This window comes from Anabrus simplex, chromosome 13, assembly GCF_040414725.1.
Source record: "Anabrus simplex isolate iqAnaSimp1 chromosome 13, ASM4041472v1, whole genome shotgun sequence".
NCBI classification, from domain to species: Eukaryota; Metazoa; Arthropoda; class Insecta; order Orthoptera; family Tettigoniidae; genus Anabrus; species Anabrus simplex.
Window position 1 is genome coordinate 69,040,767 of NC_090277.1, and position 20,112 is coordinate 69,060,878.

Sequence of the window (20,112 nt, forward strand, 5' to 3'; positions counted from 1 at the left end):
TCAGCTTGTTGGGAGTGGTGGTGGTGATTACTGTTTTAAGAGGAAGAACAACTAGGCACACATCCTCTATATAACATTAATAAGAGAGAGAAATGGAAGGGATCCAACACTTTGAAAAATGAAGGTATCGGCCAAAGAAAGACAAGGGTCACAAAGGGCGTGAACATTAAAGACTCCCTAGCCCTCAGAAACCTAATAGCGTCGGGTCGGAGAAAAGAGTTGACCAAGGAAGGTCGGATAGGATAGTGAGGAGCATGCTCAAGTAAGTGGAAGCAATACTAGGATGCAGCTAAGCCCCGTGGTCGCCAACGCACGCTCCAAAGTTAAGAACCCTTGGGGCCCCTTTTAGTCACCTCTCACAACAGTCAGGGAATACCGTAGGTGTTATTCTACCCCTTCCTCTCTCAGGGGGTCAACTTATTGGGGAGTCTGGATAGCTGGCCACCCTAATTCCCAGGACGCCAAATATCTTTAGCAGGTACATTCATAGGTCTTGGAGGTAAAAGTACCACTTCCTTTGCAGCTTCATCCGTAAGTTCATTTCCCCAATCCCAACGTAGCTTGGAAGCCACGCGAAAGCGATTCTGGTGCCGAAGAAGAGATAGAATGATAGGACACATCTTATGACACCCAGGATTGTGCAGTTGTTTATTGTTTTTGTTTTCTGCAATTACTTTACGTCACACTGATAGGTTTTATGGCGACGATCGGATAGGAAAGGCCTAGGAGTTGGAAGGAAGTGGCCATGGCCTTAATTAAGGTACAGCCCCAGCATTTGCCTGGTGTGAAAATGGGAAACCACGGAAAGCCATGTTCAGGGCTGCTGACAGTGGGATTCGAACCCGCTATTTCCCGGATTCAGTAGGTTTTTGAGGGAAGTGTAGGCGATAAGAATGGTAGGGGTAGACCAGGTATGAATATGGCAAACAGATTAGAGCAGATGTAGGATGCAGCAGTTAGGTAGAAATTAAAAGATTAGCACAGGATGAGGTGGCATGGAGAGCTGCATCAAACCAGTTTAGGGACTGATTACTCAAAGGAACAACTAGGACATACAGTATTTAAGCACATATGAGTCTTAGCTAGGCTAATATTAAACCACTCATACAACCGAAGCCTAATGGGGTTAGTGAAAACTTATCCCCATATTGAAAAAACTAGTCTCGATACCTAAAAACGTAAAAATGTAAGTTCGGTGTCAATTTCTGTGCTGTTCGCACATCAGATCCTGTGCACATGGGGGGACATTTACTTCACAATTAACTCATATAGATGGATCATTTTATTGGAGCAAGTACAATTTGGAGGTCAACAGCTGAAGTATTACCCTCAACCAAGATATCTGGGTGTTGTGCTGGACCGCTCTTTGACATAGGGAGAACAGCAGCTAAAATCAGAACATGTAACAACACCCTTCAAAAACTCTGTGGTACAAGTCAAGGAGCAACTGTGACTGTTCTTCGTACAACTGCTCTCGCCTTAGTATACTTGGTTGCTGAATATTGTAGTTCCATATGGATCAACAGTGCACACACACGAAAACTTGATGTCCAGTTAATTGATACAATGAGGACAATATCAGGCAGTTTCAAAGCCACACCACACAATTGGCTGCCAGTTTTATCCAACATTCATCCTCCACACCTTTGAAGGCTAACAGCTCTAAAAGAAGAATGGTTAAAATGTACTGCAAATGATTTCTTACCCATACATCAGGACTGATATCCCCAGAAGCAAGGGAGATTAAAATCTTGACATCCCTCATGGCAACTAGGCAAGAGACTGATGAAACTTTGTGGGAAGAATGGATTACATCAAACCCTGATCAGTTAGGACTGATCACTGATCCATGCAGGAAATGTCCTGATTTCGATCTCACAAGAAGGATATAGACGTCTCTGAACAGAGTGCGGACCATTCACGGAAGATGTAACTTCTGGCTACACAAGTGAGGGAAAACTCCTAGCCTCAGTGTGACTGTGATGATGCAGTGCAGACAATTCATCGTATTGTGACGGAACGCCCATTGCAGTCCTTCAACGGAGGATATGAAGACTTTCAGAATGCAAGTGAAGATGCAGTGAAGTGGATTAATTCTTTGGACATTAAATTGTAATATTTAGTGATGAGTGAATATTACTAAATATTTATTACTTGTATATAGTTTTACCTTCATATTTGAAACCATCCTCTGCATGCCATACAAAATAATAATTTCATCGAACCAGAAGTTGTGAATGTCCCCTTCAGCACCACAATAATTCATAAATGTATATTTTATTAACTAAGGTACAACTTATTGGAACAAAAATATTCCTTACATACATGTTAACCAACTGACATCAAGATAAGTCAAGACTCAAGAATATATTAAAAGGACAATTGCCATAATCTTTAGCATTATACAGGATGTATCCGTGATGATGTTACAAACTGTCAGGGATGATGGAGGACGGCAAATGGATCAATTTGAGATAAGGAACCACAGCCCGGAAAGGTTTGAGTCAAAAGTTATGAATAATCCAAGTTGTTTAACGACGATCCGTTCTTAACAGATACCGGGTGTCGGAATTTGTACCACATTAGTTCTTTAACGTGTTGGAAGCCAACGATATGGGGTTGTCACCTTTAAACACCCTTTAAAGCCACTGACGTCTGTTGCCATTCCTGTCCCCAGTGATGTCGTTCCATACACTACTGCAGTCTAGCATGTTTATGCACATTAGTCAAAGGTAGGCGGAGAATTGGATGACGTGCCGGTAACCCAGACTGTAATAAACGGTTACGGACTGTCACTCCTGATAGTGTACGATGAGTTCCACTGTCCCACTGTTCCACCACAGACGAGGAGGACGCAGATCTGTCCTGCAATGCCACTTGGATGAAGTGTCAGTGTCGGTTCAAGGTCCGCATCGATATCTCGGCGCACCACCACCGACTGGTAAAATGTGCCTTCGTCTCTTGTTGTCGCTATAAACCAAAGGTAATGGATCAGTGTGTCTTGAGCAGATGTGCAAGATGCCTCGCAGACATATGTGAGAACCATACCGTATCACTCTTTCACCTGAGGGCCAACATGATTCAAATGCTAATCACTTCTTCAGAACATACTATTGCACATGTCCTGTGAATATGAACTTCAAGGTGTTCTGGTTTTTATGAACATGAGTGTAGTTTGGGCAAGATTTTTGTTCGTTACATCACTTTCCAGTGGAAGTCTTTTCTAACTGCATTATTTTACTCTGAATACTTCACCTCTCCTGGTATTTGGGCTTATTTTTCATTAAGACGAAGAGACACAGGCTGATGATTCACCTGTACTGTGGAAAGAAAGTACTGTAGATGATGCTGCAAGGTTGGACTTTGCATAGTCCATCCAATGTTTTCCGGCTGCTATACCGAAACAAACTATTCCTAAATAGGCTTGTATTTCAAATGTACTTGTGTTTATTTGTGGCTTAAGTAGCCACATTAAAGGATTCATTTTTATAGTTTGAGTTGGCTTATTGGTAAAACGTGAATGTAAATGTTTTTCTCTCATACATTTTTTATGTTTTTCAAAAGACTAAGATGTTTACTTCCTGAGTAACATCTTTGTTTTGGATGGCTGACACCTTCATATGATACAAAAATCAGGTATGTACTATGTTACGCTTTTGTGTAATAATGTAATAAAATTCAGGAAGAAGATTCAGTTCGCTGCCAGGGTTCTTGTTAAAAATTGGTAGTGTTGAAAGTGTTAATAAGGGTCGAAACTAGTCCCAGTAATAATAAAATATAGTAACATGAAATTAAAGGTACTGAATAGGTGGACCGTCCTCACCATTGGTAGTGATCAACTGTCGATACGGATCCATAATGAAACTTATTACTGCCCATCTACACGTATATACGTAGGTGGTTTGAAAAGTTCTCAGAATGTACTAGAATTAAGTACCTTACCTCAGTGGAAGTGCTTTTATTTTTCAACATAGTCCTCTGTAGACTAATGCATTTGGTCCAGCGACGTTCCAATGCCTTGATCCCATCTCGAAAATGAGATTCCTCCAGGCCTGCAAAATACCTCTCCAATTCGGCTGTCAGTTCTTCCCTTGTAGAAAATCTCCGTCCACCGAGGAAAATTTTCAGCTTGGAGAATAGATGAAAGTCTGATGGTGCCAAATCATGTGAATAAGGTGGATGTGGCAACAATTTGTACCCCAGTTCATGAAGTTTTGCCATGGCAATAACACTTGTGCGCGGCGGAGAGCGTTGTCCTGATGAAAGGTGACATTTTTCCTTGCCAAACCAGGCCTTGTTTCGCGTATCTTTTCCTGTAGTTGGTCTAGGAGGTTTGCATAGTATTGCCCCATAATTATTTGGCCAGTAGGAAGATAATCTATCAGCAGAATGCCTTTTGCACCCCAGAAAACTAAGGCCATGACCTTACCAGCCGAACACACTGCCTTTGCTTTCTTTGGTGGTGGTGAATCACTATGTTTCCACTGCTTTGACTGCTGTTTTGTCTCTAGGGTATAGTAGTGGACCCAAGTTTCATCTGTAGTCGCAAACCGGCGCAAAAAATCTTGTTGGTTGCACTGAAAACGGGCCAGACTTTGTTCGGACATTTCCAATCTGGTGCGTTTATTGTCCAATGTCAAGAGCCGCAGCAGCCATCTTGTGGATAATTTTTTCATACCCAATTCTTCGGTTAAAATATAATATACCCATTCAGAAGACATCCCTACAGCTTCAGCAATCTCCCGCACTTTCAGTCGACGATCCTCCATGACCATTTTATGCACTTTTGCGATAAATTCTGGGGTCATAACACTTTTTGGCCGTCCACCACGCGGATCATCATCCAAGCTCTCCCGACCAAATTTAAACTCGCTGGTCCACTTGGCAACAGTTGAAAATGAAGGAGCAGAGTCCCCCAGTGTGTTCTGAAAGCCGGCATGAATTTCCTTTGCTTTCATACCTTTCTTTACAAAGTATTTAATCGCTGCTCGAATCTCAGTTTTTTCCATTGTCACAAATCACTACGCGCGAACAACAACAAAGAGTCGTCACTACCACACTCCTGTAGCTAGAGCACTGATGCACCATGTGTTCACTAACAAAGGATGTGTGATTATTGCGCGGGAACCTTGTTGCTCTAGCACTGACATCTAGCGGTGATTCCGAGAACTTTTCAAACCGTCCTCGTATATGTGTGTGATTGGATCACTGTGCATGCATTGCCATCTTCAGCTCAGTATGTGGAACCACTGCAGTGAAACTGACAGTTTTTAATCACTGTAACAAACTCCGAAATTTCAGAAATGTGGCTGTGATTAAACTCTCCGGAATACTTTAATAATAGCTGTACATGAAAAAAAAAAGGAAAATAATACTGTGTGCTCTAAGTTCCAGAGTATTTACTAGCATCCAAATCTCACTTTTGGTGTTTGGGCCATTTCTGGGAGAAAATAAGAAGGGTCTCCTCTTAAATCCATGACAGTAAAAATGTATAATACTTACATTTGTCTGCACTTTTGAAGAGTTTACCAGAGCATTCAGTCTTTTCACATGGTGAACTAGTTTTAGTTTTCATATTGAAGGGTACGTTACAATCTGGAGTAACATCTCCACTGCATACAACACAGGTTAGAGCGTCACCTGGAAAAACACAGAGACTTAGTAGTAGTAGTAGCAGCAGCAGGTTTTTTTGTTGCTATTTTGCTTAACGTCGCACCGACACAGATATGTCTTATGGCGATGATGGGATCGGAAAGGTCTAGGAAGTGGAAGGAAGCGGCCGCGGCCTTAATTAAGGTACAACCCCATCATTTGCCTGGAGTGAAAATGGGAAACCACGGGAAACCATCTTCAGAGCTGCCGACAGAGGGGGCTCGAACCCACTATCTCCCGATTAGTGGATACTGGACACACTTAAGCGACTGCAGCTATCGAGCTCAGTAGTAGTAGTAGTAGTATCGAAAATACTGTTAAAGAAAAAGAAAATAAATGTGGGATGCGCAACCTGTATGGTGAAGGAAAGAGTTACAGTTGCAAGGTGTTTTAAATGTCTTGGATTTGAACATAAAGCACCACACTGCGACGTTAAGGATGACCCGTCACGGAGCTGTCTAAATTGTGGACAAGAAGGCCATTTGGCGAAGGATTGTGGGAACATTTTGTTTTGCACCATGCGCCAAGTGAAGGGCCACCGCTCAGATCAAATGAAATGCCCTACTTACAGGAAGCTAATATTAGAGGCAAGGAAGTTGAATTTAAACGACCAATAATGGACATACTGCAGGCGAATCTCATGAGGAAATCCGACAGTCATGACATCATGTATGCGACAGCGTTGGAAAAGAAAGTAGACTTAGTGCTTGTTAGCAAGCCAAACAGAAGGCGAGTAGCTGAAGGTGGTTGGTTCACGGACAAAAGATGTGATGTAGCTGCATATTTTTTAAATGATAAGTTGGAGGTGCTAAGCATAAGGGCAGAAGAAGGATATTTGTGTATTCAACTTCAGCAATATCAGATTTATTGTTGTTATATCTCTCCTAACATCCTTTTGATATTTTCAAAGCTGAAGTAGATGCAATAGTTCAGGACTGCATGGCGTCAGGTATTGAATCTATCATTCTCGGAGACCTAAATGTCAAGTCGCCTCTGTGGGGGGCACTAACTGCAGATCGTAGGGGAGAATATTGGGCAGAATGGATAGCGACCCTAGACTTGGTGGTTCATAACACTGGAATCTTACCAACTTTTTCCAGAGGGAACTCAGAGTCTTTCATAGACGTCACCTGCTCAACGCACGGTATAGCATCATTCACTGTTGACTGGGAAGTTATGGAAGATGAATCTCTCAGCGACCATCGTTTTATTTACTTTCAAGTTACGGGATCGAAGAAGCTTAATGATATCACGAAAACGGTGTGGAACTATAATTGGGAAACTTTTAAAATTGCAATCGAGTGGATGTCACAAACTGCAGATACAGTGCAACATACTCTAAAAGATGTAACTGCCGTTCTTAAAGATGCTTGTAGGACCAGCCGATTGAGGGGATCAACAAAATATAAAACACGAGTCCCTTACTGGTGGAACAATGAAATAGACATGCAAAGGAAAGACTGCAATCGCAAGAGACGAATTCTTACAAGATCTAGGAAAAAAATCAGCCAGGTCAACTTAATACAATTAGAAGCTGACTATAAGGCATCAAAGAGGCAACTAATGAAGCTAATAAAGGATTCTAAGAGAAATCTCTGGCGAAAGCTATGCGAAGATCTAGACAGTGATATCTGGGGAGCGGGATATAAGATAGTGACCGGTCGAATAATCAACAGGGTACCAGTTCAGCTCCCAGCTGATAGAAGGAAAGCCATAGCAATGGAGTTGTTCCCTTGTACTAATGACAGACTTGAAACGGAATCAGATTTTTGTGTTGCAGAACCGTTTACTCTGGTTGAGTTACAAGAGGTAGCACGCAATATGAAGACTGGTAAGGCACCAAGTGTAGATGGAATCCCACCAGAATCCATCAAGTATGCGGTTGAGGTGGCACCTGGTTGGATCTTATCAGTCTTCAATCATTTATTAAAAAAGCGTGAATTCCCCGATGAGTGGAAAGTAGCCAAGCTAGTGCTGTTATTGAAGGCAGGGAAACTATCATTAGATCCATCAGCGTACAGGCCACTTTGCTTATTAAACAACTTGAGCAAACTTTACGAAGGATTGATTAAAACTAGACTGGAGAAAGAACTTGAACAACAGGGAGGACTTTCTTCGAACCAGTTTGGATTTAGAAAGGGTAGAACCACAACCCAAGCTATTGGGAGGGTGATTCAAATACAGGCAGAAAGCAGTGAGAAATGGGCTGCCTTGATAACGCTAGATGTCAAAAATGCTTTTAACACTGCTTCTTGGAGCATTATTTTGAGAGAACTTCATAGGATGAACATTTCTCAGTATCTACAACAAATTATCGTTAAGTACTTCAAAGGACGAAGAATACGATTTCATAATTTAGAAGATCTTGAAATGAGTGCTGGCGTTCCACAGGGATCTGTCCTAGGACCCACCTTGTGGAACATTCTATATGATGGTGTCTTACGCCTGCAGCTGACAAAAGGGACAACATCTATTGGTTATGCAGATGACCTTGCAATAGTGGTAATAGCAGAGAATGTAGAAGAACTGACCTTCCGAGTAAATGAATCACTGAGACGAGTTAACCTTTGGATGGTAAATAATAAGTTGAGATTGGCTCCACATAAGACCGAGGCTGTAATTTTGAAAGGTTCCAGGAATTGGAAAAATGTCCGTTTCTTATTAAATGATACAGTGATTATCCCAGGGAAGTCTGTACGATACCTTGGGGTTCTTATTGACAGGAATTGCACATTTGGTGCACATGTGAAGGCAGTAACCCAAAAGGCAGTGAAGAAGGCATCGGCATTAGCCAGACTTATGCCTAACATAGGGGGACCAAGAACAGTTAAGAGACAGATTATGTGCTCTGCAGTATATTCCATTTTACTTTATGCTGCACCTATCTGGCACAATGCACTCAGGAGGAAGATTCACCGAAGAGCTATGGAAAGAGTACAGAGGAAAATGCTGCTCAGAGTTACCTGTGCATATCGAATTGTTTCGACAGCAGCTTTACAAGTTGTAGCTGCCAGTATTCCCACTGACCTCCTCGTTGTAGAGAGAAAACTTTGGCATGAAAGGGGTCCGACTATATCTGCTGAAGAAAAGAAAGCCTCAAGGAACCAACTCTTACTAGACTGGCAAGACCGATGGGATGGCACAACCGATGTTGGCCAATGGACAAAAGAGCTAATACCCAACATAGGAGACTGGCTTAAATGTAGACATCGGCAGGTAGATTACTATCTGTCGCAGATCCTGACAGGACATGGAAGATTCGGCGTATACGCCATGAAGATGGGAAAGACGCAGGGAGATGGTTGTCGGTACTGTTCTGAAAGGGATACAGTAGAACACACTTTTTTCTACTGTGTTCGATGGGAAGAAGAACGAAGGAAAGCCTGCCAACAACTTGGCCGACGACTCACACCACGGAATCTGGTTCAGATTATGTTAGAGAGCCCGTTTGCCTGGAACACAGTAAAGGCAATGGCGACAAACATTATGGGGATGAAGGAGAAAGAAGAGAAAGGAAGAACTTAATAATATACATCACTCCATTCTGATGTCATGCCGACAAGCAGTTCCAGAATGGTCTGAGTGAAGAGGGCAGGGGTTTTTAGTTGGTGGAAATCCAACTCCCACGCAGAGTGGTGTCTTTAAAAGATTTTCCCCTGCCATTACAAAAAAAAAAGTAGTAGTAGTAGTAGTAGTTTTTACATAAAAAGCTTAACCTCTTCAGATGGTGGAGATGATGATTATTGTTTTAAGAGGCAGTACAACTGCGTAACCTCTATTAACACTAAACAAAGGGGAAAAAATGGAAGGTGACCAATACTTTGAAAACTAAAGGTATCGGCCAAAGAAAGACCAGCACCACGAAGGGCGTGAAAATGAAAGGCCCTAGGATTCGCAAACCTAATACCGTCAGGGTTGGAAAAAAAAAGATATGACGAAGGAAGATTGGATAGGGTAGATGAAAGTGAGGAACCTGGCACAACGAGTAGAAGCAGTACCAGGACTCAGCTAAGGGCCCTGTGGTCACCAAAACATGCTCCCAAATTAAAAGCACCTGGAGCCCCTTTTAGTCATCTCTTAGATCAGGCAGGGAATACCATGGATCTTATTCTACTGCCCCAACCCACAGGGGATTTGGCTAGAAGATGGTGAGGGTCGGTGAAATGAGACAAACAGTTAGGTGGTGGTGGTGGTGATTACTGGTTTTTTTTTTTTTTTTTTTTTTTTTTTTTGCTAGTTGTTTTACATTGCAGCGACAGAGATAGGTCTTATGGTGACGATGGGATAGGAAAGGCCTGGAGTTGGGAGGAAGCGGCCGTGGCCTTAATTAAGGTACAGCCCTAGCATTTGCCTGGTGTGAAAATGGGAAACCATGGAAAACCATCTTCAGGGCTGCCAACAGTGGGATTCGAACCCACCATCTCCCGGATGCAAGCTCACAGCCGCGTGCCCCTCACCGCACGGCCAACTCGCCCGGTGATTGTTGTTTTAAGAGGAAGTGAAACTAGGCAACCATCCTCTTTGTAACACTAATCAGAGAGAAAACATTAAAGAGATCTTACACTTCAAAAGTGAAGGTATCAGTATCAGCTAAAGAAAGACAAGGACCACAAAGGGCATGAAAATAAAAGACTCTTATCTTTTTTTATAATCTGTTTTACGTCGCACCGACACCGATCTTATGGCGACGAAAGGATAGGAAAGGCCTAGTAGTGGGAAGTAAGCGGCTGTGGCCTTCATTAAGGTACAGCCCCAGCATTTGCCTGGGAAAGCATGGAAAACTATATTCAGGGCTGCTGATAGTGGGGTTTGAACTCGCTATCTCCCGGATGCAAGTTCACAGCTGCGCGCCCCTAACCGCACAACCTGCTCACCCAGTAATGATAGACTCCCTAGGCCTCCATACCTAATACCATCGGGGTTGGAAAAGAACAAGAGTTGACCAAGACACAGGATAGATGAAAGTTAGAAGCTTGGTACAAGTAAGTGAAAGTAATGCCAGGACTTGGCTAAGAGCCCCGTAGTCGCCAACCCATACTCCCAAGTTGAGAGCCCCTAGAGCCAATTTTAGTCGCCTATTACGGCAGGTAGAGGATACCATGGGTGTTACTCTACAGCCCTCACCCACAGGGGGTGACACTCAGTTCCTTCATGAACAAACAACTCTTAATTCTACCTTAATTCACGTAACAAATACTTATCAATTGTTATTCACTAGAGTTGAATAAAAATGCTGTAGTGAAAATGAAAATCCTCCGCCTGTTTCCAGTCATTTGACCAGGTGAGGGATGGAATGAAGGAAGCTCTCATCTAGTGGCGAGGATAGGAATAATGCTGGCAGACAGCATCTGTCGCACTCCTCTGGGGCAATGATTAATGACTGACAGATGAAATGAAATGGTATTGGATAGTGTCACTGGAATGAGAGATGACAGGGAAAACCGCATTGCCTGGAGAAAATCCTATCCCATCTCTGCTTTGTCCAGCACAAAGCTCACATGGAGTGATCGGGGTTTGAACTGTGGAACCTAGCAGTGAGAGAGTGAGAGTCCAGTACACTGCTGCCTGAGCCACAGAAGCTCAATAAAAATACTGTAGTATTTAACTAAATTAAAACAACATTTATAAATACTAGTGGACTCGTGCTGCTCTGCACTATTCATTATAAATAGGCCTTTAGCAGTCATATTGTTTTGCCTGCTCTTTTCAATGATTTTATGAATTAAAAAGAAACACATTATGGTATGCACAGTGTACAGTCAGAGTTCATCCATTCTGACATCATCATGCCATCTGTTTGGAAATATCTATCCATATATTCACTTTTTTATCCTGCAGTTCTTGATGTAAAGCTTGGTATTGTGCTGTAGAATGGTATTTTTAATTGCAGTTCTTCTATATAGAATGGTTGTCGTGAGCTCATAGGTTAGTCTCGAAGTAGTGTTTTTTTTTTATTTTTTTTTTATTTTTATTTTTTGCCAGGCAGAGAACTTTTTTATGATACATGGCTTTCACTCTTTCTAGTGTAGCTAGGTTATCCTTTAATAGGTGTTCCCAGATAACGATTAAAGCGTATGTCATGATGGGGTCTATTTGTACGTAGACTTTTTTCTCTTAGCGGCATGTAAGTTATTAGGAACGTTCTGCCATCCGTTTAATATATTTAGGAGCTGGGAAAGGTTAGTGAATCAAAGAGTATCTAGCAGGGAATAGTATTTTTCCATGATCAGAGGAAGTGTATACTCCCTGGCTTGACATGAAGTAATCAAACATGGCTACATATAATGACATTACTAACGATTAAAATCACCTACATCAGAATATTAATGAAAGTGTTAGTCGCTCAGCAACCTGCTAAGTACAGAATGTACTGTGGGTAAGGGTAGGCCTTCGCCTGCAATTATTGGAGTGAGCATTTAATGATTTGATTTTATGACACAAAGTTGGCTGAACTTAAGAGACCTATCAGTGTCTCATGATTCACTGGTACATAATTCCAGAGAGAATAAAACAAAAATGAACAAATCGGTCCAGTAGAACCGACGAACGGATTTGCCAAAGCTGTTTTGAGTAAACTCTTTAAATATATAGATATGAAACTCAATTGCATTTAACAAGTAAACCTTCCCTCCTTTGATACTGATTTTCTGAAAGCTTATGTCACAAGTAGAAAAACATGAAATCTTATGGGCAGAGGGACAAGCATTTAAGAGCTATAGGACTCACAAAGTATCAGTAAAGTGTTGGAAACATGACACCAAAAGTTTCTAAAATGCTCGTTTCATGTATTTATATGAACTAATAATATGGTGAGATGGTGGAGATCTCAATATAAAAGAAGAAACAACTCGTTGAAAAGAAACAATAAACGGTGGGATGTTGAAAATGTGACTTGTTATTGACTTCAAATGAAATCTGTATTATGAGAGACAATCAATGTTCGATTCATCAAATAAATAGTGAGACAGGAAGAAAGAGTTCAGAATGGACACATTTTACAAAAGCACACCCTTACACTTTGCACACCCATCACTTGTCGATTAATCATTACGGGAATATGTCTATCAATACACACTTTAATGATACGTTGTGGGTGGTGATGTGATGTTGCTGTAAAGTACTAACATATTGTATGTCTTCTTCTTACAGCGCAGATGGATCCTAAAGACTTTGTGGCTGCCTTGGTCTCCCAATTCAGAACAAGCAATCGGTCTCCGATCATCCAGGAATCGGAGATGATAAAACACATAACTACTCTCCTGGAAAATGATATGGAAATTGTAGAAGAGATCTGGACGTTAGGATTTGCTGGAGGCGATGGAGAGGAATGGGATGAGAAAACGGACTTTGGAGATCATATTGCCGATGTGGAACTGCAATGCTTGTTGCAGCAATCGCTTCCATCTGCTTTGAGTTCATCGGCATCTGAGTATGTGCCTTCGCCCAAAAGGCGAAAGCATGATGGTCCAGCAAATATGATAGAAGGTAACTGGACTGCTTACAAGCAGCACGCTTAGGTGTATTTGACCACAGATCCTATGACAGGCGAACCTCGGACGAAACGTCTGTCGCATTCGTTAGTAATGAACCAGTTCAAGAAAATTAAGAACATGAACATTCTGTACAATTCGAAGAAAAAAATGAATACGCCGTCAATCCAAAAAATCAATCAGGCTGTTTTGCAGAATTTTAAAGAAAAGGAAACAGAAGGAGCAATTATTCATGACCAGACGTTGCGACTGTGGTCCATGCAACTTAAGATAGGTAGCGATGGATCCGCAAAATATAGTCGATTTTAAAGCTTCTGATTCCTGGGTATATTGTTTCAAGAAGTGGAATAACATTGTTGACAGAGCAATAACCCACAAAGTTGGCAGGAATTGGTAGGATAAGGAGGCAAACTTGTCACAGGCGAGTGATGATTTTATTGCAAAGATTCGCAACCGCATCATTACAGAAAACTTTCCACTGACACGTGTCTTCAGTGCTTACCAGAGTAGATTTGACGAAGAGTTACATGGCCATCGAACCTTGCAAACCAGGGGAACAACAGTTGTTTGTACTGTTGTTGGATCAGTCTCTGGTACACAGCACAGTTTAGTGATTAGGCCTATGCCTGTGATTTCAATGGAAGGCAAAATACTGTGGCCAACGTATGTGCTTGTATCCGAGCCATCTGGAAAATTCCCGCAGTCAAAGCCGGCAGATCATCTGAATATAAGATCGTATACTGGAAAAACAGCGAACATTTTGAGAGCAGACGTTAAACGGTTCTATTGTGACTATACCTGATGACAGGAAGAAAATTCTGCTTTTAGCAGATTCATGGTATTCTAACAAAGATCATGCGTTGTCTGCTTCTGAAGTACATGATGGTAAACTCCTACAAAAAGAACTGGTACCTGAAGGATGTACGGGGTGGTGGTGGTGGTGGTGATTATTGTTTTAAGAGGAAGTACAACTAGGCAACCATCCGTTATATAACACTAATCAGAGGGAAAAAATGGAAGGGATCCGACACTTCGAAAAATGAAGATATCTGCCAAAGGCAGACTAGGGCCACGAAGGGCTTGAAATTGAAAGACTCCCTAGCCCTCGCAAACCTAATAGTGTCGGGGTCGGAAAAGAACAAGAGTTGACCAAGGGAGGTCAGGTCGGATAATTTAAATGAAAGTGAGGAGCCTGGCACAAGTAAGTGGAAGCAATGCCAGGACTCAGCTAAGGGCCCTGTGGTCGCCAACACACGCTCAAAGTTCAGAGCCCCTGGGGCCCCTTTTAGTCGCCTCTTACGACAGGCAGGGGATACCGTGGGTGTTATTCTACCGCCCCCACCCACAGGGGGAGGACGTACGGGGAAGATTCAGTCTCTAGATATTCATTTTTTTAGACAACACAAATCTTTTGTTTGTTACATACCAGACACAATCATTATTGAGACACAGGAGCACATTTGGCTTTGCAATAGTTGTCTGGCTCTGCAGTCCTTTTCCCTATATCATTTCAGTGCTCCTCATTTAAAAAACTTGATTAAGTATGCTTTTTATAAGGGCGGATACTTGGACGACGAACCTAGAGTGTGGATTGCGCCAATTGATTACTGCTTTGATTCAGTGACAAATGATGCATGTGCAAAATGTGCGGCTGTTGCTTGTATAAAATGTGCCCATTGGTAACTGTCTTTCTGCCCATCTTACTGTTTATTTGATGAATTGCACATTGTCTCCCATAATAGATTTTGTTTGAAGTCAATAAAAAGTCACATTTTCAACATCCCTACGTTTAATGTTTCTTTTTAATGAGGTGTTTCCTCCTTTTTATTGAGATCTCCACCTTCTTACCATACTATTAGTTCATATAAATACGAGAAATTAGCATTTTAGCAACTTTTGGTGTCATGTTTCCAACACTTTACTGATACTTTTTGGGTCCTATAGCTCTTAAATACTTGTCCCTCTACCCCTAAGATTTAATACTTTTTCTACATAAGCTTTCAGAAAATATATGGGTTTCTGGCAAATCGGTATCAAATGAGGGAAGGTTTACTTGTTAGTAAAAATAACTACCACATTTGACATGGTAAAATGGTCGAAAGTGTGGACAATTCTCATAGAAATGGGGACACTGAGACACTTATTTCACTTGATCCGGAAACTGTACTTTTCGAACACGGCAACAGCACGAGTCAATGACACCCTCTCAGATGTCTTCTCACCTTTCACTGGTGTGAGACAGGGGTGCAGTCTTCCCTTCTCCTATTCAGCATCTGCAGTGAGTACATTATGAGGGAAGTATTTGAAGACTGGAATGGTGGCACTATAGTTGGAGGCAGACAAGTAAGTCATCGTTGGTTTGCATGACTACACCTTCATAATTTCAAACCTTCATCATGAGCCAGAGACTATTAACAGTGATAGAAGAACATTGCAGAATGTATGTATGTCCAGTCCTTGTCCCGTTCCTCTGCGGGGTCAGGTATGAAGTGAGATGAATCTTCGTAGTGAGTTTTTATGACCGGATGCCCTTCCCGACGTCAATCTCATCGGTGGAGTTCATGGATGAGATGAAATGAATTACGTGATATATGATAGTAGGAAGGGTAACCCGGTGCTGGCATATAGCCTACTACAGTTGAATAGCACCAAGGGTTCTGCTCAAGGCTTTATGTCCCCATCCGATGGACGAATCACTATCAACAGCGTCATATTCCCTCACTCCATATGAGCTTGCAGAGAGGTTTGGAACTTAATCCAGGCTTTTGGCAAACAATCTAGTGATTAGAAATTGTGTATCACCACCTCCCCTACCCTGCGGGCTAACATTCTAATGGTGAAATCTTTTTCGACCAGCGGGACTTGAACTGGCTAACCACAGTGTCGGAGCATATAGACTTCAATGCCGTAACGATTATGGCCACCAGGCATGGGCTTCAAATCAACATTAAGATGGTGGTGGTGATTATTGTTTTAAGAGGAAGTACAACTAGGCAACCATTCTCTATTAACACTATTCAGAGGCAAAAAATGGAAGGGATCGGCCAAAGAAAGACAAGGGCCACGAAGGGCATGAAAATGAAAGACTCCCTAGCCCTCAATATCTAATAGCGTTGGGGTCGGAAAAGAACAAGGGTTGACCAAGGGAGGTCAGACAGGATAGGTGAAAGTGAGGAATGGAAACAATGCCAGGACTCAGCTGAGAACCCCGTGGTCGCTAACCCCAAATTCAGAGCCTCCGGTCCCATTTTGGTCGCCTTTTATGTCAGGCATGGGATATACAATAATAAAGTTTTATTATGAATCCACCTGTTCAATACATTATAATGTTGTCACATTTAAAATAAGTTCATTAGTTAAAAAGTTATATATGGGACATGTTTCGCTCCCTTATAGAGCATCATCAGCCAAATCTGAATCTCGAATAATTGTTATTTACGTAAATAATGACTTAAGAACTATCAGAACATTTTTGACAAACTTAAAACTTACTCTATTAGAATATCATAAAATATAAAATCTTTGTATACATGGCTTAATTACATGTGCTTAATAGGAAGATAACTTACATTAAAATTTTATATTTTATGATATTCTAATAGAGTAAGTTTTAAGTTTGTCAAAAATGTTCTAATAGTTCTTAAGTCATTATTTACGTAAATAACAATTATCCGAGATTCAGATTTGGCTGATGATGCTCTATAAGGGAGCGAAACATGTCCCATATATAACTTTTTAACTAATGAACTTATTTTAAATGTGACAACATTATAATGTATTGAACAGGTGGATTCATAATAAAACTTTATTATTGTATATCAACAGATTTCAATACGGATTAAAACATGAGATTAGTCACTTGCAGGCATGGGATACCGTGAGTGTATTCTATCACAGGCAGTTAATAATTCAGAACAGATTGCACATGTTTGCTATTATTGGTTCAAAAGTTATATCATTAAAATTGTAAAGATGTATGTTATATAGTACATCCTTGATAATGTCTGGTTCCGTGGCTAACTGGTTAGCATGTTGGCCTTTGGTCCAGTCGGACCTCGTTTGATTCCCAGCCAGGCTGTGGATTTTAACCTTCATTGGCTAATTTCAGTGGCTTGAGGACTGAATGTGAGTGCTGTCTTCATCATTAGAATTCACCATAGGTCGGCCTCCATCCTTGCATATGCTCAGATCACCTATACGGCGTCAACTCAAAAGACCTGCCCCAGGCTTCTTTGGAGGCCACACGCCATTACGGTATTATTATTATTATTATTATAACCCTTTATAATATTTATGTTATTGGTTTTACGTCCCATTAACTACTTTTACTGTATTCAGTGTCTCCAAGGTGCCGGAATTTTGTCCCAAAGGAGTTCTTTAAGCCTACGTGCAAGTAAATCTACTGTCATCATCATTTCAGGATGGCGACTACTGTGTGTGAGTCTGTGATATCCGTGGTGGATAATGGTGTAAGATGCAGTGAAAAATGTGGCAAATGCAGAAGAGTAGTAAAAAATGGGATTCTGTGTCGTAAGTGTGATGAATGGTACCATTTTCGTTGTGCAAATATTGTAAATAGGTCCGATATTGAACAAAGTGAGTGGCTGTGTCTCGAGTGTAAACAAACTGATAGTGATGTAGAACAACAAGAAAGAGAAACTTACGAATCTATGCTTAAGATTTTAGGAATGCTACAAGAAGACTTATGTGCTCTGAAACTTGAAAATGAAAGCTTAAAGGGCAGAATAAAGAAACTGGAAGATTGTCTTGTCTTGTCTTGTCTTGTCTACATTATTTAATGGGCTTCGCTTGAGAGCGGTATACCCAGCCACGTAACCGAAAAAAGAAACCAAAATATGGAGGAGGTGGACAAATAAAGTCAAAAGTGTAAAAAAGGTGGGAAATTAAGGAATGAAACAACATGACTACACAGGAAAAACACAAGGACACAAGGGGACTAATCTTCACGCCAAAGCGACCGATACTTGGCGACTTTCTACTAATCACAAACAGACCGGGTCAACACCGAGGGGAGAAAGAAAGGTATCGAAACTACTAGACCGGGTGGGAGATAGAAAAGAAATGGATAAGGTAACTACGGTTAGATATCGAGAATCGAACACGTCTATATTGTGGTACCGCGAAATTGGGAATGAATAGGATATGAGGTAGATATACAACCATAATCAGAGGGAATACGTGTTATTTGGTTACATTACTACCGGCATTCCTGGTAGACCTATTCTGTGAAGCAACAGAAGATTCGAGGTTGTGTAAAAGAGCCACAACTTCCTCCTGTAGAGTAAGGAGCCTTTTTGACCATGTGGCATCGTGCTCAGCTGCCTTAGCATACGCCCCAAGTTTATCGGAAATAGCTGGAATTAATTTCGAAACCGGGTTCGAAGCCCGGGATGTTTCTGGCTTTGCGGTCGCAGGCGACACAGCCTGCTGGGAAGGAAAGGGAGTGTGCGTCCCGGATACAGAGGCAGTGGAAGATATGGCAGTCGTAGCTGAGGGAGGTATTTTGAGGAGTTCACGATATCCCTGGACATCATACCTTGGTGACCTATCCGGACTCAAAGTGGGGGATGAGACAACTGCCGTAAATTTATGTTTTCTGGGCTGCTGATTCTGTAGAACCGGCGCAGATTTCTGGAGTGGAGGAAATTGTTGTAGGGTCAAAAGGGGGTTGAATCTATTGGACACTGGGGTAAAAAATGACTCGGAGGATAAAGGAGAAACTTCCAAAGCCTGCTTTTTTTTCATAGCCTGTTGTCGTTTATGTTCTGGGCATTGTAGAGATCCCACGGAATGCTCCCTGGAACAATTGAGACAAAGTCTGGTAGGATTCTTACATACTGTAGTTTCATGATCTTGTGCGCAATTGGCACATCGACGGAGTTGAGCCCTACAGTTTTTTCTGGTATGGCCATATCGTTGGCATCGCCAACAGATAGTCGGTTGAAAGACAAATGGGTCGACCTGGGTACGAACCCGATAAATGGAGACGAAGGCAGGTAAAGTCTGGCTACGAAATGTGAGTTTAATAGTGCCAGTTGGAATATAACTGAACCGGCCATCCTGAACGGAGCGGCAGTTCATTCTCTGAGCACCAATGATAGGGGCGGTCGATTCAGCAACCTGACAAATTTCCTCTACGGACAAATCTTTATCAACCCCTCGAATAAATCCGATCTTATATAGTGACGCGGAAGGAATAAACTCTTTAAGATTTTTTTTCCTTTAAGATAGGATTGGTGAGAAAGTTATTAGCTTTTGTGCTTGTCTGAAACTCAATTTGAATCCTATGGCGACCTCGCCGAGCAATTTGAGTAACACCTGAAAATTTACGGTCATAAAAAAGTTTTCCCAAAGCCATGGGATGTATACTGCCCAATTTCTTACTTTCTTCAATGGCCTCCACAAATACTAGATAGGGGCCTTTATGGGTATCATCGTATGTCTGCGTTTCAGGTTTAAGAGCATACACATCAACCTTAGTAGAGGAAGCACGGTTACGATCCGATGGGGTTGGGTCATTTAACACAAGTGTATTTTCCATAGAGTACTCACGAATATCAACTTCTACAGACTCCTCCTCCATAGTCTGTCCCCCACTCGACTCCGCCATGATGTGGGGAGTGAGTTAGAATCACCGCCGTCTCAATCTCTATATACTGCCTGCTCTGTGCCGCGAGAATTGCGTTTACACCGACATTGCAGATGGCAGCACTTACTGCACCCAGAGCACATGTTGGTTAAATGAGAGTTGGTCCGTAACACCAATATAAAATGAAAAATAATCCTTAACATGTCACTAATTGAGAAGATAGTACACATGCAGAAACTAACATTTCACATTTGAGCTTGGCTTAAGATATAGAAAAGTAAAATATATAAAATCTTACCATTTACAGTAGATATGTTAGGATCATCCCATGCTGCATGGTATGTACAATTTTCAGAATTT

The 20,112-nt window shown here is 41.6% G+C and overlaps 1 protein-coding gene across 1 annotated transcript in view; it reads right to left on the minus strand.

The window, feature by feature from the left end:
* Window positions 1-19,799, minus strand: part of LOC136884715 (uncharacterized) — a 76,888-nt gene extending 57,089 nt beyond the window's left edge. The window contains exons 1-2 of the mRNA XM_067157000.2: window positions 19,716-19,799; window positions 5,503-5,640 (exon numbers count right to left, since the gene is read on the minus strand). Of these exons, the coding sequence (XP_067013101.2) occupies window positions 5,503-5,640; window positions 19,716-19,773 (196 nt within the window). The 5' untranslated portion in view covers window positions 19,774-19,799. The remainder of the gene's footprint in view (window positions 1-5,502; window positions 5,641-19,715) is intronic.
* Between the last annotated feature and the right edge of the window lie 313 nt (window positions 19,800-20,112).